Below are 23,426 nucleotides of genomic sequence, written 5' to 3' on the forward strand. Positions count from 1 at the left end.
ATCTGGAATTTTACAAGGTATAGGGGTATGTACAGAAGGTATAGAATCAGTCTTGGTCTCTTGAGATTCATCAATCTGAAGATGGTTATCACAAAATTTAGAAGAAAGGTCTTGATCAAGCTCAAAGGTATGCAAATCTTTGGTATTCACAATCTTCAAAGGGAAAGAATCAACTGCAGGTCGAGGATCTCTTCTCAAATACAATATACTTTGCAAAGCCTTCTTGACATTTTTGGGAAAAGAGAAGGAATAATTTATGACAAAGAACAAAATGTCTTGGATGAAATTCCAACTTGAATACCTGGTCTGTCCATGTTGTCCTTTCATGTTTCTGCTGGTCGGGATCATCCTCCAGTGGAGTCTTTGGATCTGATCTCGAAAATGATTTAGAGTCGCCAAGTGAATGATTTCAGCCTTTCAAGTGTCTGATCGTTGTCCACCATCAACAATCAGATCTGAACTTGATACATGTACTGGGGTAATTAACAAGTTAAATGTCACATTTACAAGCTAGACCGGAGATTGACTGAAGCAGCGTTTATCTACTTTCGCTAATGCAAAGCAAAAGCGTTTCGAAGGCTTCCTGGCATAACTTCAGGCTCCGTCTGTAGCTTATAAAACAAATGACATCAACAAGCAAACCATTTGTTCTCCCCAGTATGGTCGCCAATATGTTAGCGCTAGGAATTTCACCTCAGGCTGAAAAAGGTAAACTCCAAGGCAACATTAAACCACTTAGCCTCGTAGCTAGTCCTACTAGGCAGGAGAGGGCTCTCTCCGGTCTATCTCAGTAAAGATCTTCAATGGGCGAGATGACCAATAGGGAAACACTGATTTTAGGCTAGTAAACCGATCAAGAGGTTTAAATTGGGATTTTTAGGTTTTTGGTGGAAAATTAGGGAATGACAATTTCGGGTGCGGGGATTGGACACAGTTTTCGCAGGGGGCTCTTTGAGGCAAGGTAGGAAACAGTATTGATGCCTTTAATAGAGATGGATGGATGAGAATGACCGATGAGGAGTTAAGGAGAGCAAGCAATAACCTTGAATTCCCCTTAAACAATTTGAAAACATTGATATTAAGCAAACTTAAAAGCAGAGCATGACAGTCATGAATTCTACTTTAACACTTCATTTGCCTAATTTGCAAAAGGAAAAGTAAGGAAATGATTCACATAACACACTTACAAGTACAAAGAGAAACACACCATCAATACATGTGACCACAAGAATCCCAAAAAGGACTGCAAAACCCTGGTCTTCCTTTGCCAAAAATTGCAGAGATACAGTGAATAATACAATAAGAGCTTCTCCCTCAAGAGTCCAACCATGAAAATGAGCAAGAGAGTACATAATATAGATCATCTAACATCTTTCCCTGCCTCTAGGGGTCGAGCTCACTATCCTAGGAGCTGTTTCAACCAATTCTAAACTAAGCACTGAAAACTAGGTAGTCAAAACAACTTGCCTTTATAAGCTAGGAAACCAGTTCATTCATTTAATTTTCACCTATCTTATGAATGAATCTTCTAGAAGAGATACATAAGTATAAAAGTGTCATAAATTACATCATTTACAACAAGGAGGATAAAAATCAACTCCAAAAAGTCAAACATAGTCAAAACTGCGTTTTGCTGAGCTGTAGGCTGAAATCCTGAGCAATTTGCCTGATGCGTCGCGCGCCATTCCTGAACGGGTCGCGCGCCTTTGAGAGCACTTTTGGGGCACTTCCAGGTGTCCAAATGGGGCAAGAGTAGGCTTGTTGGAAAGGTCTGGATGTCTACTTTCCAACCCAAGTGGAATTTCTGAATTTGGTGGTCATTTACCCCTCCAAAATTGCAATCTCCCAAGACTGTTTTCTGTGTGTCAAAAATGTGGCAGAAAGTCATTTTTTGCTTGTTTTTTGACTTTCTGGAGGCCCGAAACTTCATAAAATCTCTTGGCAATGGGTGAGCATGTGTAACTTTTCATGACAAATCCAGAAATGCTGAGTTTTCCCGGAACGGAGTAGCCAAATGAAAGGGTCGCGCGGGGGGTGAGACCCGTTGAGGGGACAAAACCTGTTTTTTGCCTGAAAAAACCAAAATGACCCAAAATGCTCAAAATTTCTTGGAATTTGTGCTGGGGATGAGCTATTTAGTGCCATGCTCCTTCAAGGAAGCCTCGGCCAAGATGTGGAGGGGATCGGACCTTTTCCTTCGTTTTTGTGCTCTGGCCAGCCGTCTTTGGAGCACCTTCATTTTTGCCTTGCATACTTGCATTCGGGCCCAATAGTGGTTTTTCATGTTCCGGAGCAGGCTCAACTTCTGGTGTTGACTCACGGTCATCACTTTGCTCATAGTCGGTTTCAGTTTCTGACATGGTTTTAGGGGCAAAGTGGCTGAAATGTACTGCTGCTTCTGCTTTGAAATCTGCTGTTTTAACTGTTTTGAAATGATGTTTCAAGGGGACAAGTAGCACAAGGGAAATGTTAGGGAAGGGAGACTTGGAAGGGAAATTTGGAAAAATATATGAAACAGGGAGTTTAGGGGAAGAATTATGACATATACATCATCATACAATTTCATTTGCAAGGATGTTATGAGAGGTAGGGTTTAGGGTTTGATTTTTGATTTCTTAATATTTTTGGTAGGGAAATTAAATAACAGTGATAAGGGAGTAAGAAATGGGAGGTGGGAAAATGTAGGAACAATAGGAATGAAAAGGAATACCTTAAAACAGCAAAACAAACCCTAGCAACTTTGATATTTTCAAGCAAAAGCACATGGAGTCTTTACTTGCAAATGAAGGCTTTTAAAATATTATCATGATCTTCTCAAGCTTTAGCAAACCATAATTTATATGATTGAAGGCCTACCGGACAAGCTTGAACAATTTGTGGTCGCTTGGCAGCTTGCTGGTAATTTTCTGTGGAGGAAACCCTGATGGGTCGCGCGCCTCACCCAACGGGTCGCGCGCCTTCAACGGGTCACGCGCGTTATAACTTAACACTGGCACAGGGCGCCTGATGGGTCGCACGCCTCCAACGGGTTGCGCGCCTGGTTCAACGGGTCGCGCGCCTTCGCAACTCACACAATTCGCTCAAACTCTCTTGGAAACAATTGCTCTATCACTTGAATGCACAATGAGGCTTGATGGAGGGAGATTAGGGCTTTTATAGCCTCGTTTGAATTAATTTCATGTCATAACCCACTTTATAATGTTTTTCCATGACACTTTATAAACTTGACTTTTTTGGTTTCCTTTTGTCCTGAAATTGGTTGAATTGATGTTTTTCCTTGATAATTTTTGCAGGGATAGCTTCTGAAGAGTCTTGGCAAAGGGGACCAGGGTTGCGTGTTGCCTTTCAAAGAATTTTTGAATTTTTACAATTTTTACAAAATTTTGAGAAATGACCCTGGCTTTAAAAACAGGGTTTTTAAATCCAAGGTAAAAATTAGCTGTACAAGATGAAATCTTTTAAAGAAACACTTTGATAATCATCCCTCTGGCCTGCTGGGCATTTATTGACCTTTAGAGACATGACTTTGAAAACAAACTGGACCTAAACCCTAGACCTAAGACTTTTGACGTCAAGACAAGACAAGCAACTTGAAATAGTTTATTGACTGAAACAATTTGATCCAGCAGTGCCAAGAGGGGAATAAAGACACCAGCTCCTCCATCAGGGTTATGGCATGCCTAATGGAATGCAAGACACTGACGAGACACCTATTTATGCAAATGCAAAGAGCTTTGATCGCTGATGGAGGGCTACTAGACCGACTCTAACACCAGTCACAACTATAAAGATGGAAGTGTTGTTACCCCTAGCCTTCCACAACCTATAATTTTGACACCACAACATTTGGAAGAAAAAAGAGCAAAAGGGCTTTGTTACAGTTGTGATAGCAAATACACTAAAGGTCATAAGTGTGCTGAGAAGAAATTATTCTACATCGATTGTGAAGAGGAAGAAGAAAAGGAGCAAGAAAGGTCAAAGGAAGAGGATATACTCCAAGAACAAAGCCTAGATAAAGAAGAAATGAATCCGACCATATCTTGTAATGCATTGGCTGGAATTACCACTCAAACCATCAAGATAGAAGGACAAATCAAGAAGAAAAAGGTAATAGTGTTGATTGATTCAGGAAGTACCCACAATTTTATTCATTGTAAGGTAGCAAAAGAATTGAATTGCTTCCTATATCCAGCACCAGAGTGTCAAGTGATGGTTGCAAATGGAGGAACGATAAATTGCTCAGGAAAGTGCCATAATATCAAGCTATCCATGGGAGAATATGTATTGACTAGCCCAATGCTTTCCATTCCAATGGGGGGTGCTGATGTTGTACTAGGAGTCCAATGGCTACAATCCTTGGGTACAATAGCTTTTAATTTTCAAGAACTCTTCATAAAATTTTCTGCAGAAGGAAAGGAAGTTGAATTAAGGGGTATTACAGGGAAATCGGGAAAGATAATCAGCTCTAACGGTATGACAAAGCTTCTAAAAAAGGAACAAAGGGGTGTAATTTCACAATTATGTTCGCTAGATGTTTCCACATCGGAATCATCTATTTCTCCAGATCTCCAAAAAGTCTTGGACAATCATTCCAAGGTATTTAAGACTCCCAAAGGTCTCCCACCTATTCGTGATCATGATCATGCTATTCATCTGATTCCAGGAAGTGTTCCTCCAAACATCAGGCCGTACAGATATCCCTATGCCCAAAAGAGTGAAATTGAACGTATGGTTGCAGAAATGCTAGAGGTTGGTATAATTCAACCTAGTCAAAGTTATTTCTCTGCTCCAGTAGTATTGGTGCACAAGAAGGATGGATCATGGCGCATGTGTCTGGATTATAGGGAGCTCAACAAGCTCACCATTAAAGATAAGTTTCCCATTCCTGTCATTGATGAATTATTGGATGAATTACATGGATCAATTTACTTCACCAAGTTGGACCTTCGTTCAGGATATCATCAAATTAGAATGAAGATTGAAGACATTCCAAAAACAGCATTTAGAACTCATGAGGGTCATTATGAATTTTTGGTCATGCCTTTTGGCCTTACCAATGCACCTTCTACATTTCAAGGTTTGATGAATTCCATTTTCAAACCCTTCCTTAGAAAATTTGTGTTAGTATTTTTTGATGATATACTAATCTACAGCAAGTCTTGGAAGGATCATGTTGAACATGTTGATAGGGTGCTACAACTATTGGAGGAGAAACAATTATATGCAAAAAGATCCAAATGTTTCTTTGGAGTACAAGAGGTGGAATATCTGGGTCATATTGTATTTCATGAAGGAGTTAAGGTAGACCCTAGCAAAATTAAAGCAATTAAGGAATGGAAAATCCCCACATCCATAAAGCATCTGCGAGGATTTATCGGGTTGACAGGGTATTATCGCAAGTTTGTTAAGAATTATGGGAGAATAGCAGCACCTCTAACAACATTATTGAAGAAAGATGCATTTTCATGGACTCCAGAAGCAACAAAGGCCTTCGAATATCTGCCAAGCACCGGTCTTAGCTACATCAGATTTCACAAAAACCTTTATTGTGGAATGTGATGCTTCAGGAAATGGAATTGTTGCTGTTTTAATGCAAGATGAAAGACCCATTTCTTTTTAAAGTCGTCCAATCAAGGGAAAGTTTTTACACAGCTATTTATGAGAAGGAAATGTTGGCAATACTACATGCACTTAAGAAATGGCGACCCTACCTAATGGGAAGACACTTCAAGGTAAAAACAGATCATGATAGCCTTAAATACTTTTTAGAACAAAGATTATCTTCTGAAGAGCAACAAAAGTGGGTCACAAAGATGTTGGGTTATGACTTTGAAATCATCTACAAAAAAGGGAAGCAAAATGTGGTGGCAGATGCACTCTCAAGAAAGGATGAGGATGTGGAAGCGTTGTTGTGCGCCATTTCTATTATCCAACCAGATTGGATAAATGAAGCAAGGGAGGAGTGGAAGAATGATGAAGAAGTGTGGGCACTTATTCGAAAGTTACAACAAGATTCCAGTACATCTGATACATTTAGCTGGCAAAATGATTCGTTATGGTACAAAGATCATTTATACCTCTGTAAGAATTCGCAACTCAAACAAAAGATTCTTATGGAATTGCACACTTCTCCCTTAGGAGGGCATTCAGGATTTTTAAAAACTTACCACAGGGTTAAGAAGGAATTTTTTTGGGATGGCCTTAAATCAGATATTCAAAAGTTTGTGGCAGAATGTTTGGTTTGCCAACAAAATAAAGTTGAAACAATTAAGACCCCGGGTCTATTACAACCTTTATCCATTCCAAGCCAACGTTGGGAAGAGGTTTCAATGGATTTTATCACAGGTTTACCCAAGTCTGAGGGAAAGAGTGTCATCATGGTGGTAGTTGACAGACTTACCAAGTATGCACACTTTCGTGCATTATCACATCCATTGAAAGCCAGTACAGTTTCTATTGCATTTATGGAAACAATTCAAAAGCTACATGGAAACCCAAAGATTATTGTAAGTGACAGAGATCCCATTTTCACTGGAAATTTTTGGACGGAATTATTTTCTTGTCTTGGTACTCAGTTAGCTCATAGCTCATCTTATCATCCTCAATCTGATGGGAAAACTGAGATAGTAAACAAATGTTTGGAAGGATATCTTCGTTGCTTTGTATCTGATAAACAGACACAATGGGTCAAATGGTTGCCTCTGCCTGAATGGTGGTATAACACTTCCTTCCATACAACAACAAAAATGACCCCATTTATGGCATTTTATGGATATCAGCCACCATCCATCACATCATATTTAAGAGAAAATTCTAAGGTTCAAGTAGTGGAACATCACATTGAACATCAACAACAGGTCCGCCAACTCTTAAAGGATAACCTCGTGTTGGCACAAAACAAAATGAAACAACAGGCAGATCAACATCGTAGCGAAAGAAGTTTTGATGTAGGCGATTGGGTATTCCTACGGCTACAACCATATAAACAAATGTCCCTCAAGCAAGCTAAGAAGGATAATAAATTATCACCAAAGTATTATGGTCCGTACAAGGTGTTGCAAAAGATTGGTACTATGGCATACAAATTGGAGCTTCCTGCAGCGTCTCGAGTGCACCTAGTTTTCCATGTTTCATGTTTAAAGAAGGTTATAGGCGACAAGCTCCCAGTTCAAACAATATTGTCAGAACTTGATGAGGAAGGAAAAATTATATTAGAACCGGAAGCAGTCACAGAAACAAGAACTCGACAGCTACGAAATCGATCAATTTCGGAGTATCTCATCAAGTGGAAGAACTTATCTGCTGAAGATTCCACATGGGAGGATGAGAATTTTATACAAAAGCATCCAGAACTACTCAAGCGTTGAGGACAACACTCTTTTTGAAGGAGAGGGGCATGATAGGTCCCTATAATACTAGTGATTACCCCATTACTATTGTAGTTGTATCCCTTATTAACATTGTTGTGCCCCTATTGCCCCCATATTTTTATTACTGTGCCCCATAGAATCCTTCTATTGTTATTTTTGTGGCTTTATATTATTATTGTTAGGTCGGCTGGGTTATATTGTGACTCCTTAGACTCCTATATATAGAAAGGAGGTTTTGTCATTTGAATCATCCAAGAATTGTTCATTTATGTAATGTAAAGGAGGTTGCCCCCTCGAAGAGGTTGAATTCTAAGGCGTTGATCTATCTTTTCTTGCGCTGGTTTCATAACATAAATAAATTCATAACTTCATAAATACTTATCGGAATCAGATGATCTTTAGATCAATCCTACACCTCTCGACGAGAGGGATCCAATAAAAATATCAACTGCCACAAATACGCTGACCCACATGAAGTTTGGCCCTAGTTGCCAATTTTAAAACTCCCTCTCAACTAGGGAGAACTCCATCCGCTGATCCATATGTTTGACTGTACTATTTCTGCCATTAGTGCCCTGCACTGCTCTGCCCAACTCTGCTCAGCTCTGTTCAGCTGTGCTGGCTCTGCTGGCTCTGTTGCTCAGCTCTACTGGCTCTGCTCTGCTCAGCTCAGCTCTGCTGGCTCTGCTCTGCTCTGCTCAGCTCTACTGGCTCTGCTCTGCTCTGCTCAGCTTAGCTCTGCTGAACTATGAAGAAGAAGAATTGATCGAGAATGTCTCATACCATTCTCCACTGACGCGAAGTCAGTCTCAGAGTGCGTACCACTGGTCCCAGACCAGTCTCAACTGACTCAAAGTCAGCATCATAATGGGTACCACTCCTACTAGTGGTCCCAGACCAGTCCTCCACTGACCCGAAGTCAGTCTCAGAGTATGTACCACTGGTCTCAGACCAGTCTCAACTGACCCAAAGTCAGCGTCATAGTAGGTACAACTCCTACCACTGGTCCCAGACCAGTCCTCCATTGAACCGAAGTTAGTCTCAGAGTATGTACCACTGGTTCCAGACCAGTCTCAATCGACCCGAAGTCAGCGTCATAGTAGGTACAACTCCTAACACTGGTCCCAGACCAGTATCATTGATCCCAGATCAATGAAGGTCATCCTAGCACAGGGAGTACGGTAGATACAACGATGCGTCCATCGGTACTACTATGGTCCCTATCCTCATTTCCCTGCTCATTGATCAGATGAAAGGTACTTCCCATGAGTCCCAGACTTTATGGTTAGGATGCCTCGACAGGAGAACTTAATCAATCCTGTTCTCACAGGAGAACTAATCATTCTGCTACACAATCGCCATGGAGAACACATCATCCAGGCCTCACAAGAGAGCTAATCATCTTGCTACATAATCGTCATGGAGAACACATCATCCAGACCTCACAGGAGAACTAATCATCCTGCTACAGAGTCGTCATGGAGAACACATCATCCAAACCTCACAGGAGAACTAATCATCCTGCTACACAGGAGACTGAATCATCTTGTCCCATAGGAGAGCGAATCATCTTGTCCCACAAGAGAGCGAATCATCTTGTTCACAGGAGAGCGAATCATCCTGTCCATAGGAGAGCGAATCATCCTGTCCCACAAAAGAGTGAATCATCTTGTCCCACAAGAGAGCGAATCATCTTGTCCACAAGAGAGCGAATCAGCCTGTCCATAGGAGAGCGAATCATCCTGTCGCAGTGCGCACCACCAGGGGAGGGTGAGTCACCCTGTGGTCGTATGTTGCTCCAGTAAGAACCGCAAGCCCCTAGAGCTCCTAGAGCTCAATGTATGCAACATGCAGGACCCTTTTACAAGGGTCTCTCGACGACTCCAAGTTGTTCGGGAAAATCACAAATTTGATCTTTCCCCGGGGCTCTGACAAAGTGTAGTGACCTGTACATCATCTCAGTGCGATGGAGCCTCCTTGCTCATCGACTTACCATATCCCAGATAAGGCAGTGTCTGATGTCTATCTGCTGGAGCAATCATTGAATACGGGATTCCTCAATAATCGAATCCCACCTCTGGTTGTCACAGAGAATCACAGTGGTATTCATCATGTGTACTCACTGAAGAGTTTCCACAACCAGGCAACTTCATACGAGGTCATACTCGTAGTTATGTATCCGGTCTCGACGGTACTTATAACAACCGATTTCTGCTTCTTGCTCATCCATGATATCGAAGCAAAATCCAAAGAGAACCAACACTGAGAAGTGCTCTAGTGATCCTCCACACTGCGTGCCCAGTCAACATTCGAATAATCATGCAGTTTTCATATTTCCAGCAGTGTATCTCAATCCATGAGAGATTGTGCCTCAAAGATATCTCAGAGGATTCTTGGCACCAACCTAGTGAGACTCAACCAAATATGAGCTCACCATGCTAACTGCAAAACATATGTCCGGACGGAAGCTCTCCAAGAACATCAACGTGATTGAGTTTATGAAACTCAGAGGCATTTCCCAAATCTGGTCTGACATTACTACCATATAACTTCTGAAAGTTAATATCCTCGAGGTAGTCACAGGCTTGCAGTTTATCATTCCACATTCGGAATGCAACTCCCTCTTACTTCTGCAAATGAGAGGGTCTGCACCTGTTAGAAATAGGTCGTCCTTATGAGGTGCTAGTATGAGAGGTCTATCATCCACAACCTTCGGGTAATGGTTTGGATCAATTTCACTCCTAGTGAATCTCAGCTTCGTCAAACAGCTATCAATCCTCTCATACTACGCCCACGGTGTTTTGCTTCAAGCCAAGAGGGCTTTCTTCCACCTGTATACATGAGATTCCTTGTTCATGAATCTCAAACTCCACGGGTTGTTCCAAACTTGTGGACCTGCTACATGAGGGGAATGGTCCCCTTGTAAGATTTTCCTTCGGTACATCTCAGACATGTACCTTCATGCTCTTTTTGAATTCAGGCATCCTGGTCACCATCTGACTCATAGACCTCCGGTGCTGAGTCAATGGTCATGGTCCCCAGTGGACTTGATACAACCCTGAACTCTAAAACATCTTTGAAAAATCTATTTTCAAACACGTACCTTTCCATCGATGAGTGCCACCCTGAAACCTTAAACTTCCATTTCCGAGATGGACACCAGGTTCTTCTTGCGATCAGGTACATAAAAGTGATTCTGGGGTTCCTTGCTTTCTTTGAAGAGTCAACCATTTCCTTGATGACCTGCATTACCAGTGATTCCTTTGATCATTGAAGATGTCCCTAGAATGATTGTTATCTTCATCGAGAGATGTGTTTGCCATTCGGACGCTCCTTCGCATAATGGTCGAACTTATTGCAACCAAGGCATCCGCCTTTCCTTCCACCCTTAGATCCGAACTTCCCAATGAAGTGATCTATAGATGGGTCATCAGAAACTTCCACTACGCTATTCTGATAATATGCTCTGCTTCGACTTCACCCTTTGTGAACTTAGAAGAGAAATGTGGAACCCATTGATCCTTGTCCCTAATGTCTTTGGTGATTGCTCTTTCACTCTTGCTTGGACATTGTCTTCACCTCAACTCTGATACCATGTTAATTTTCTATGCTAGAGCAATTTATTTCAATTTCTTTTCCACATTAGCAATCACATCAACATAAAGTAAACTCCAGATAGAACATAAATATAAATCGCAGAAGACAAGCCAAGACAAGAGGACACAAGATGTGGCGTTAGTCAGGGTCAAACCCCACAATGTGGGGAAACCCTTGATCAATTCTTCTTTTATGTTCTTCAAAGCTCAGCAGAGAAAGTGAGAGAGGTAGTACATTTACAATAGAAGTCAATCACTTTGACTTTGGATATCGTCATGAGATCAGTTGAAGACATATTGCTTCAACTGATTCTCTAAGGTGACTCGTTCACCTGTCATAGTGCTGCATCTCGTCTATTTGCTGCACATTACCGCGTGACACCTTGTTGTACTGTCACATGTGTTGAACCTTGATGACTGAGCTGCCCTCATCTTCATGCTGCATCTTCCATGGTCTTATTCATCATCAAGCTGCCCATGCTCATGATCTCATTCATCATTATGCTGCCCATGCTCATATCATCATGCATCATTATGCTTCCCATGCTCATATCATCATGCTGCTTATTATGCTGCCCATGATCTCATACATCATGCTGCCTTCCTTCGGAGACATATGCTCCAGTTGTTTCGGCAGTTCCCGGTAGTTCCGGCTTTTCCGGCTTTTCCAGTATTTCCGGCTTTTCCGGCAGTTCCGATTTTTCCGGCTTTCTTGGCTTTTCCGGCTTTTCTAGCTATTTCGGCAGTTCCAACTTTTCCGGCTTTTCCGGCTATTCCAGCTTTTTCGGCTTTTCCGACTATTCCGGCAGTTCCTGCTATTTCGGCAGTTCCGGCTTTTCCGACAGTTCCAACACTTTCGGCTTTTCCGGCTTTTCCTTAGGATCTCTCCTCCTACTAAAACCCAAAGACAAGTAGAGAGAGGAAGAGATCCAAGTGTGTGTTGAAATGACTTGAAGTCCTCTTCTATTTATACTAAAACGTAGAGGTTGAATATACATGACTGTTGGGCTTCTCAGCCTACATAAGTTGCTGGCCGACTTAACAATTTGTCCATAACATAAATAAATTCATAACTTCATAAATACTTATCGGAATCAGATGATCTTTAGATCAATCTACACCTCTCGACGAGAGGGATCCAATAAAAATATCCGCTGCCACAAATAAGCCGACCCACATGAAGTTTGGCCCTAGTTGCCAATTTTAACAGAGGGCATTCTCTATTAGGTGAGCCATTTCTGACACCCTAGTTGCATTCTGAAAACTGCATAATCTCTAAATCGCTGCACCGGTTTTCCCACATTGGGTTTTTCCAGGGACATTGGTCCAAAAATAACGGTGTCACTTGTGTGCTTATTTTTCTTTCAGTTGATGATCTGTAGATGTTGATACTATAAATGTGTTTATTTTCAGTATTTACATGGTAAATAACTTGTTAAGTAATTAAACAAGTAGGAAGAAATAAACCAGATAGTACAAGAAGAATTTCTAACGTGTTAAACTTAGAAATTCGAACAGTTGGCCTCTTACTATTCATTTTGGTCAGTCTAGCCTATGAATCACTAGGTGTCATAGTTGCTTGACCAAGGAGCCATTTAGTTCTTGAAGTCTTGTGGTCAAGGCAAGTCTGAATGTTTGAAATATTCTTCTGCTTTATTGAACCATGCAACACTCCATTTCTCGTTACCGTCAAATTTGAAGATCTCAAGTTTTGCTCTTTGTTGATATGCAACAACTGGTGGAGTGAAGAAGGGATATTGATACGAGAATTGCATATTTGATTATTGATTCTAGCATTGCATATTTTGAAAATTCCTATAAATATTTTGTTGATTGGGCATGGAAGATGCCTTTGGAGACTCAGGGGTTTGATGTGAGTTTGATGTATCCAAAGAATTTGGATGTTGAGTAGCTTCGTTATTCTGGGGTATTTGATCAAGTGTAATCTTCAACCTGTCACAAATACAAGTCAACATTGCCATTGCTTAATCATGAGCTATTGAGGCTGCATTATGATTTTGATCCACCTTATTTGAAAGGATTGCATGATCCTTTTTAAATTCGTTATGATTTTGCTGGAGCTGATTTTCTATCCTCTTCGTTGTATTCTGGAGCTCCTCGATTTTTTCGGCATCTCCAGTGATCTTAGTCTCAAGCTCAAGATCTATCAATTTTTTATTAAAATTGACCATCGACATTGATGAAGACATTGATCGGGTATGTGGTGGAGTATACTTATCCAGCTTAACTTTTTTTATTAACTCAACCCTAATCTTTTGTTTTGTTTTTTTATTATATAATTGTTTTTGATTAAATTAAATTTAAAATATATTAATTATATATTAACTATATAACTATTATATAATAAGCTATATAACTATATAACTATAGCTATAGTTATAACTATGTAGCTATAAATATATAATCGGATAGAAAAAAGTGACGATTTTGGCAGACAAAAAGTGGCGAAGTGGATGGGGAATCAATTTGTCGGAAAATAGCGGCAGAGAGACAAGCGAATGGTCAATTGGAAAATCGTAGGGGCCAATAGGGTTACGGTGGTGGAGCACGACAACGGAGAACAGAGGAACGGTGGTCAACGGGACAGGAATGAATGCGACTGAGCGGAGAAGGGGACAATGTAGATAGTGACAGGGTCAAACACTACGACGTGAGACGAGGAGAACAGAGGCGACAGGAAGATACAACACGATGATGGCAATTGACAATGGAGAGTATGCAGAGAATGAGGACGAACAACAGCGGAACGGTGGAAGTGAAACGATGAGGAACAATGGCTGGATGCGATTGTTGGACGAGAACGACTGCTTTGATACCAAATGGAGTATACAAGCTCAGTAATAGACACAAATACATATATTTTTATTAATGAATGAATGATGATTTTTACATAGAAGGGCCCTTGGCTTATATATTGCCTCCGGTGCCTCTTGGCGAAAGGGCATGATCTTTTGAGTGTGCCCTTTTGCCTAATTAACCTGTAATTACAAACTTATTAAATTTTTACATAACAATATTAAGGCATCTTTTTGTAGCAGCAAGTACCGAATTGCTGTCACTCAAAGAGAGCCGAGTTTTGGGTCAAAGGAAGTCTCCCTTGCAAGTCGAGTTGATAAGGAGAAGGATTCATCTCAATCGAAGGAGAAAGAAGGACAAAATCACTAGCATTCTCTCACATGTAACACCTAGGGTTTCTGCAGAAGAAGCTGCTAGAGGTTGAAGTTGTAGAAAAATCTGCTGGGGGGTCGAAGTTGCAGAAGAATTTTTTGGGGATCGAAATTGCAGAAGTTGCCGAGGTCGAAGTTGCTGGAAGAAAAGCTCATCAAGGAGGAAAGGTTTGACTTGGTCTTGGAGTGGTCTTGGTCAAGGGTCTTAGCTCTTGGAATTCATCATTTGAAGATTCTATAAGAAGCGAAGAATTCTTGTGGGTTTTCCTCTCAAGAAGGTGAGGTTTTGGTCATGGCTCATCGCCTATATCTTGTGTCCTCTTGTCTCATTGTTCTTTGTTGTTTGGTAGCTGTTTGATGATCAAAACTTTAACTATAATCAAAAGAAAGAAGAAGATAATCATGTTAAGTAAAAATATATCACAAGCAGTTATCAAAGTAAGAGAAATCACTTAATTTGCTGCCTCTAGATTTCTCAACACTATGTTGCATGGGGATGTATCTTTGCCTCAAAACCCCTTATATTAGTTTGTTTGACATTCCATGAACCGACGAACTCTAAAAACCATTTCAAATTTTTTGGGTATGCTATTTGAGACTGATGGATTTTTAGAGAACAACTCCCACATTCTAGGCAAAATTTAGTGAACTTTTAGGGGTCCATGTTATGTTCCTCAATTTTTTGGGAACTCCTAGGCATATCTTGTGCTATAGCCTATAGCTTCCTGGTCGAGTTAAAAATTGGCCCAAAAGTATGCCATTTGTAATCTAGGCATGGTGCATCTTTTCTTTTCCAAGGAAAAATAGATGGGTTTCCCCCCTTACATAGAATATACATGTGGAGGAAGGTTCAACCACTAGGCAAAATAGTGACTGGTAATCCTAAGGTACTCATCCAGATTTAATCCTATGACCTATGGCCTCCTCTTCGGCAACATGCTTTCTATGGTCTCCTATGTTCAACTGACGAGCTAATCCTTGGGGCTCTTTAAAACATTTTTGGAACATCTTGACCCACCCTTAAACACTTAAGCACGAATGAGATTATTGGTACCTTGCTAGCCCCAATCTGCACATGAGGGGCAAACATATCTTGGGGGGTGTTTTAACCTAGATGGAGACGAAAACATTTTCTGCTCTTAACCACCCAAGTTAGACCCAACTGACAAGTGTATATCATGCATCTATGAAGCCACTGTCCAGTGAAGCTTTGACAATGGAGTAACCTGCAACATGCCTCAATGTCCTCCCCATTCTGATTTAGTCCCTTTGAATGGCTAACCTAAGAGGATAAGCCTATAAATTTTCAAAATCAGCTTCAACAACAGCAGAAGAGTACCATTAATATTAAGGGAAGAATGCCAAGTTGGATCATCTTATACAGTTATTTCGGCTGCTCTGTGTTTTTGATTTCAATGCCGATTGTTGATGTTGTACTTTGTTATCAGGCCATTATGATGTCCAAAATGTATTGTTACTTCTATTTCTCTAACTGTATGGAATTAGTTCTTTTTAGAGATGTGGATTATTTTCATTGTTACAGCTTACAAAAATATGGGATTCTTCTTATTTGTGTATAGGAATCATGTAACATATGGGAACAAGTACGAAAACCTTGAGAAAGCTTGTGAAATTTTTTCTGATTAGTTTACTATATAGAAACTTTGAGTAAAGCTCTATGTGTTATTACCATATTATGATATTTTGATTTTGAAATTGGACTATGCACTTGGCACTTGCTTATAACTGAAGGTTTATATTTATGCAGTAAACTATTTCTGTTTCATCATTCATGTCTTGTATATATATACATATATTATCATTTCCATCCCCTGAAATAAATGGGGGTGTGCTCTAGCTGCTTCAGAAAACTGTTCCCTTGTTTCGTCTTCCCATTCTAGAAACTCATGCAACATAGATAATAATTTTGTGATGAGGTCATTAAGTGTTAGCTTAAAGTTATATCATTAATTAGGGAGCAATGACCTGGGAATTATGTAACTTAGATAATGCATATCTCTCTCAAACCTATGTGTTTTGACATTACACCATATTGAATAAAGTCATCCAAGTATGTTTTTGTCTCTCTTTTTTGGATTATTAACTGCCTTTGTATTTGTGTGAAACTCTGGCATGTATGGAGCCAAAGCAGATATACTAGTGCCCATTGTTAATATAGGGTGGGTTCTTTGGTGTGCCCACTCATTGGCTTTTGGATGTTGCTATACATCTATGCTGATTTCTAATGTAATATTATTATTTGCTGCAAATTTCAAAAAATGAATATTTACTCTGTTTAGCGAAAAGTGAATATTAACTCACCAAAATTTTCTCTGTCATGTGCGTGGTTGATTTCCAATTATCATCGTCTGTAGAATTTATTTTCTTGGGCTTTGTAGAAAAGATAGAGAACTCTTTTCTAATTTTCGGCCATAATAAGGTAGTTTTGGTTGCACATGACGTTGAGTTTGCTTTCAAGGTTTTCTTGGTTTCATTGTCTGAGTGTTTGCAACTGGCTTGGAAAGGGAGAACCATAGTCATTTACACAAATAAATTGTATTCTGACAACTTTGGCTTGATTTGTAGGGTTCAGGTCAAGCTGTAGCTATTCGAGTAACAGCTGACAGGTGTGCTTTTTATAGTTGCAGATTTTTGGGGTGGCAGGTATCTATTTTTCTTCAATTTAATGGTGAAATTTCTTTGATGTTTGTTCCAGATTAGACAAAGTTTGATCGTAAATATGAATGCATATTTGTTTCTGGATTGCAGGACACTGCATATCTACATTATGGGAAGCACTACCTAAGAGACTGTTACATTGAAGGCAATTGTGACTTTATTTTTGGGAATGCTACTGCATTGCTAGAACATTGCCACATTCACTGCAAGTCACAAGGTTATATTACTGCACAAAGTCGAAAGTCTGCTCAAGAATCAACAGGCTATGTATTTTTAAGGTATATGTTTATCCTTTTAAACCCCCCAAAATAGTTCCCATGTCTTAGTTACTGGTATCAAATTCTAAGAGAACTTTATAATTAAGTTGATAAGAGCTCAAGCATAAGAACCTCATGGTAATCAACTTGTTGGCTTGTGGAGTAATTGTTGACTATGCCACTTTTAAATCTTCATTATGCCAAGAAAATCTTTTGCCGGGTTAGCTCATTCCACATCAAGATGAGAAACTGTTGAGTGGCACAAGAGGGAATAAGAGTTGAACAGAACCAACACAAACTCTAATTCTGCAATAATGAGATAAACAAACCAGCACTAGGGCAGGACAACACTTGAAGAAAAATCAGCAAAGAGGAGTGCAACCCTATGTTGAGAAATTGTAGCTGTGGTCGGTGTTTTCATCATCAAAGTCAAAAGAGAAATTATTGATTTTTCTGGTGCCCTAGTCAGCCCTATTTTGACAGGTCAGCCCCACCTCTTGAAGGGGTTTGACCCTTGGTCAAAACCCATCCAATTGAATGCCTATATATTGACAAAAGGATCTCCTTATTTGATCATCATATCACTCACAAATTTGGATCTGTTCTCAAGTAATCTGCTCGCGTGTGAAGGAGGAAGAAGGATATTTTGACCAGCGAGTTGACTTTCTGTTCTCTGCGTTGACCAGCTTTGACTTGGACTCTTCTCCTGCTATTTGACCGAGCTGTTGACTGAAGTTGGAGGCTGAATATTCTCTGATCTTTAACTGTTCTGTTGACTGAGTTCTGGACAAGTTTCTGGGCGTTGACCGAGGGTTGACTGCAGGTCAAACCCTGCAGTTTGACCGAGATTGTCTGTGAAATTACAGGACCGAATTTCAGCCCTTTGACCAGCTGATGCAGAGACCAAAATTTGGCCCTTTGACGAGTCTTTCCCAGTGAGCTAAATGTTGACTCTCTCTCTCTCCTTTGACTTGGTTTGAGTGGGCATTGAATGTGGTAATGGTTTGACATTTTGACTGGAAGAATAAGATGTACAAATTGGTTGAATTGGACAATTTCTCATAAGGAAAGGTTGCTGTGTTTTTCCCCTTGGAGTGGGGTTTTCCGAGGGTAATTTTGCATCTCTTGTTTCATTGTCTGATTGTGATCTCTACTGCTCTATTGTGCTTAATGGTTGAAATTTTCTTATGTATAACTGCTTGATGATTTGAATGCTCTAAGAAGTCAAAAATGTATCATTGGAAGTAGTTATCTGGAAGACAATTGTTATAGTCTATCCTTATACTAGAAAATCAACATGGTATCAGAGCAAGGTTGAAGGAAAGAGCATTGAGATTGCCCATCTACAATTTGATTGATCATCTTTATAAGACTAGCTTTGAAGGAAAAGGTGTTCCTGTTTCAAGCTTGCCTCTAAGGATCAATTCTGCTCGAGTCTCACTCCAAAAGGAAGGCTGAAAGTCTATATCACAAGGGCTTGGATCTGTCTGTAGAAGGCCGAAACCCTAAGGCCTTCATATTGATCATGAATGAGTCTCACTTCCAATCAAGCATTAAATTGTTTCACTATGATAGCAGGGTATTTCATCAAATAATGGGATCCTTATCATGCAGATAAAATGCCACCAAGTTGAATGAAATCGGTGCCCTAACAAGCTCTCTCAAGGATATGAAAAGGAACAGAAGTTTTATCTCAAGTGCCTATTACAGAAAGAGCACAAATTTAGTCTAAGATGAAGGGAATCCTAGTTTGCTAGAAGACTAAATTGGTTTGAAGAGAATCTTATTTTGTTGATAGAATAAAAACCATGCCTTACTTAGAAGGCCGAAACATCAGTGAACAGAAACATCAGTTCTGTTATGTTACAGGAGGGCGAAAGGCCACAGAATTAGCCTCAGTGAAGGCCGAAGATCTCTGTCATATTGCTGAAGACCGAAAGGCCACAGAATCTGCATCAGATAGACCAAATTTGTATTGGTAAAGAAATATGGAAGCTCTCAGGATCAGTGACAAAAGAACCGAGAGACCTATGAGGCTGTGACATTACTTTGTAAAGTCCAAGTTTCATTAGAGCTAGTCTACACTTATGTTTTGATTTGTAACTTGTACAGGTCTCGAATCCTTGAAGTATACCCTCTTAACAATGAGAAGTCTCAGGACCTTGTCTCCACAAAAAAGACATCTCAGTGATGGTTTGTTCAATAATAAAATATGAGAATTCAAACATATAAAGGGAGTATTCTGCGAGTGAAAATTATTTTACTTATGGAAGACACTGTACTCAAGAATGGAGATTGCCTTTATGACAAGCTTGAAGAAGAAGAAGTGACAAGGACTGAAAATTCATCTTCCAAAGTCCGAATTTGGAAGGTCGAGTAGCCTCAACCAGTTTGAAGAAGTCATCCTGTTTGAAAGAGTTCATTGTTAAGAAGCTGAACTTGTGTTATTTTCAAAGGGGAGTTTGAAATTCTCCCTGTCCAAAGAGTTGAAGCATAACCAGAAGTTAAGGTATGTATCTATAATTCTTTTGATTAAGATTATGTTTCTTGAAAGATCTGTGATAAGACCGAAGTTTGGGAAAGACACTAAACATCCTGATATTCCAAGTAGCATTAAAATATTGTCAAGATTGAAGCATATTGCTTGGTTCCTAGCTTGAAAAGTGTTGAATTTGGCAGCCAGGGAGAAACTCCCAAATACCCCTCCACTCCTACATTGGATCGAATAAAGAAATATCAATTAAATTCTTGTTGGTATCAAAAAGAAATTATTAATATTCTCACTTATGTCGGCTCCAATTATTGGAGGGAAATTATCTAATTCGAAATTCAAATTTAGATCAAGTCGGCTTTTCAAGAGACATGACCTTTCGCTTATTGAATCAACTATAAATAGTAAATACCCTATTGGGTTTATCTCCAAAAGGCAATTTGGATGGCTTATTAGGTTTAGCGATTTTCAGATAGTATTTGTTCTGGGGTTATCGTTTGTCTCATATGGTTCTGAGATATTTGGGATATGGCTTCTCTCTATATCTTTTGCAAGGTTTAGACTCGCATTCTCCACAGGACTTTCGCTCTTGAAGACTGGCATTCTCCACAGGACCTCTCTTTGCATATGGCTACAACACTCTCGCATGGCCCACAGGTCTTGCATATGGCCATAACACTCTCACTTTATAGCCACAGGTTTCGCATGACCACATTGTAATGCAATGATCTTGTCGCTTTGGTTCGGTCACACTGTATTTGTTATGATCTCACTTGGCGTATCATTGTAATGACATGAAGTTTCCATAATAACAAATGGTTTCTATCTCAATGTGGTCTCGCTTTGGTATATATATATTCGAATCACTGTATGTTTGGTTTGGTTCTGCGTTATATATGATTCCACTGCACAGTCCCTCATACCAGCATGGCCCGATGGTATATGGTCCGCTCCATGGCCTAGGTGTTTGGCCCATTCGCATGGCCCGATGGTATATGGTCCACTCGAATGGCTTAGGTGTATGGCCCGTTCGCATGGCCCATGTATGTGGTTCGTATGGCCAACATGGCTCAATGGTATATGGCCCGCTCGCATGGCCTGTTCACATGGCCTAGGTATGTGGTTCACATGGCCCAGGTGACAGCGATTGGGATGTCCCAGGGTGGCCCCATTACAATGGATGGCATGGCCCAGGGTGGCCCGGTGACAACGATTGGCATGGCGCAGGGTGGCCCCGTGATAATAGTTGGCATGGCCCAAGGTGGCCCAGTGACAACGGTTTGTATGGCCCAAGGTAGCCCTTGATGTGATGATGTATCTTACTATGGATGTACTTTGTATCTCAGTTGAACAATTGATGAATCTCTAATAGAAGAAGAAGAATTGAATTCTAGGTTTTGCCTTAGTCTCTGACCAAATTCTGGTGTCTCTATTTGTGCATGCTTTTCTTCTATTGTTCATTTATGTTCCATTGCATTTTTATTGTTCTTTCTACATAATATCTAATGATGTTATGATGCTGTGGGGTGAATTAAATGTGTAAAAGATGTAATGCAACTATCTAAAGCAAAGAACAATATAGTCCTAAGAAAAATTAACATGGTACTAGAGCTAGGCTAACGAAAACTCATGGATATCACCCCCTTGAAGATACTTATGATGGAAGAAGTGAAGATATTGGGGACCTAACAGAATGCTAGGGTTTGGAGGAAACCCTAGGCAAATTTGTTACAAGAAGAGAAATTAGGGCTTGGTGGATAATATGAGGTTAGGAAGAAGGGCCTAGATATGATAAAGACTTGAGTTGTACAAGTCTTGAAATCCTAGCATGATTAGTAAGAAGTTATTTCAGCACCTGTGATAGATTCAGTGTAACCCTAGATGGGCTAGTCTTAGTTGGGTTTGGTTGCTGATGAAGACAATTGAAAATATTGAAGGCAACATTGACATATGGATGATGGACAATAATGACTCTTGAAGGCTGGTTCAAGAGGGAGTTGATCACCTCTCGTTAAAGATAAGTACCTTCTAAACTTATGTTATTTCTTTATGACACTGCTCTTGTTTATATTTATTGTTTTACTTATCCTTCTTGCATGATTATTTGAGTATTTGAATACTTCTAACTTCCTGATGAAGATGTGATAAGCAAGATCCTTCTTGAGGATCATCTGGATGCTGAAAAGTGCAGGAAAAGAGAGCTAGTGCAGGAAGAGAAAAGCTGGAGCCAGAACAAGAAACTAGAACAGGAAAAGGAACTTGATGCAAATTTATTCTTGGAGCTAGTGAAGAGCATTCTTGACATATGCGAGATGACAAAGTCTATAAATGACAAGTTGCAAAGGTATCCAATACTACAAGGTATGTATGGTATAACATACTTGTTACAATGTTATGATTTGATTTAGCTGCAACATTGGGATGACAAGTTAAGCCCTGAGGTATGACAAGAATGTTACCTTTAGAAAAGTCTTGATTTATATAGTACTCTTGAGTAATTCATGCGAGTCATATACATATGTGAGTAATCTTAATTCCCAATATATGTAATACACTGATGCACTTTATAAGTTTAAATCTCCTTGATATTTGGTTTTGCCTTTGATATATGGTAACCTGATATGACAGTGCTTGTGATCAATATGGTAACCTTGATGGCAATAGTATGGTTGTAAGATTGATACTCATGATCTACGGACTATCTTCTTGTTGATCTTAATAAGGTTTTGATAAACTGTAATTTCTATGATGAACTAATGGATGCTCTGATTTGATAATGTTAGGACTCTGATGGAAATGATTGAATAATGTGATTGTATGGCATTAACCCTTGATGAATGATTGATGACATATACATGTATGACAGTAAAGCCAAATGGGATAGCTGAGGATGACTTGTCATGGCAATGATATATATACTTGATATAGTTTGACTCTGTGATCTGTGTATTACAGTTTTGTATAAACTAATATGGCTATATATTGATGCATGATAGTAATATGATAGACAAGTTGAAGTCTTGATTGATGATGATTGAAGAGGCTTTACATTCAGAAGGAGAGACCCTTGATGAGATCCCAACACCTATTATTATTTGCAAATTTGGGGCTACCTCAGAAGTTTTGAAATGGATGAATAAGGAGACCCATGATTGCAGATTGAAACAAGTCTTTTGAACTTAGATTGATGAACATTTGATGTTGTTTAAAGTATGTCTTTGTTAAAATTTTTTATGTGCTAACAGTTCATTGATGACAGGACTGGTTTACCCAAGCAATTTCAACATCCACGTCTCATGTAGAAGTGTAGTAGAGGACTTCCTTGTTACAGGAAGTGTAGTGTCAGAAACATGTCATGCTGGATTGCATTGATCGATTATTGTTGCTATATTTGGTAGATCTTGTGATGAGAAATCAGTCAGATGGACCCTTGTGTTGCAAGCATGCACCTCGAGCTAAACAGAGTCTGAACATATATAGCTGGGATAAAGACATCTTCATGGATTGAGAGAATGTTGCTGTATGAGCAAGCTTAGGCTTGTAGTTGTTGCCTCCCTTCGTAAGAGGGAGAAAGGATGAAGATGGTATTATTTTCTTTATGATATGTATTTGTTCTAACATAATATTTGATTTGATGTCCTTTATGAACAAGGAAATAAAAATGTTGCTCGAAAGTACTGCATAAGGCATTATGGTTGAACTCTTCAGTGAGCTGTTTGAGTTGAAACCGGATATGAGCACTTTGACATGTTTTGATGTTTAGATAGCAACTTGGATTGATGGATGTGACCCTCCTAGGCAAGGGTCAGGGCTGATCAAGGACACTGAGCTATGCTCTTCCCCCC

General features: G+C 39.8%; 1 protein-coding gene across 1 annotated transcript in view; it reads left to right on the forward strand.

Moving 5' to 3' along the window:
* Positions 1-23,426, forward strand: part of LOC149163775 (pectinesterase 31-like) — a 243,999-nt gene that overhangs the window by 159,744 nt on the left and 60,829 nt on the right. The window contains exons 3-4 of the mRNA XM_089431857.1: positions 16,741-16,818; positions 16,924-17,111. Of these exons, the coding sequence (XP_089287983.1) occupies positions 16,741-16,818; positions 16,924-17,111 (266 nt within the window). The remainder of the gene's footprint in view (positions 1-16,740; positions 16,819-16,923; positions 17,112-23,426) is intronic.

The sequence above is a fragment of the Pinus tabuliformis genome, chromosome 5_1 (assembly GCF_031772625.1).
Source record: "Pinus tabuliformis cultivar Carrire ecotype Pingquan chromosome 5_1, CPIR1, whole genome shotgun sequence".
Classification (NCBI taxonomy): Eukaryota; Viridiplantae; Streptophyta; class Pinopsida; order Pinales; family Pinaceae; genus Pinus; species Pinus tabuliformis.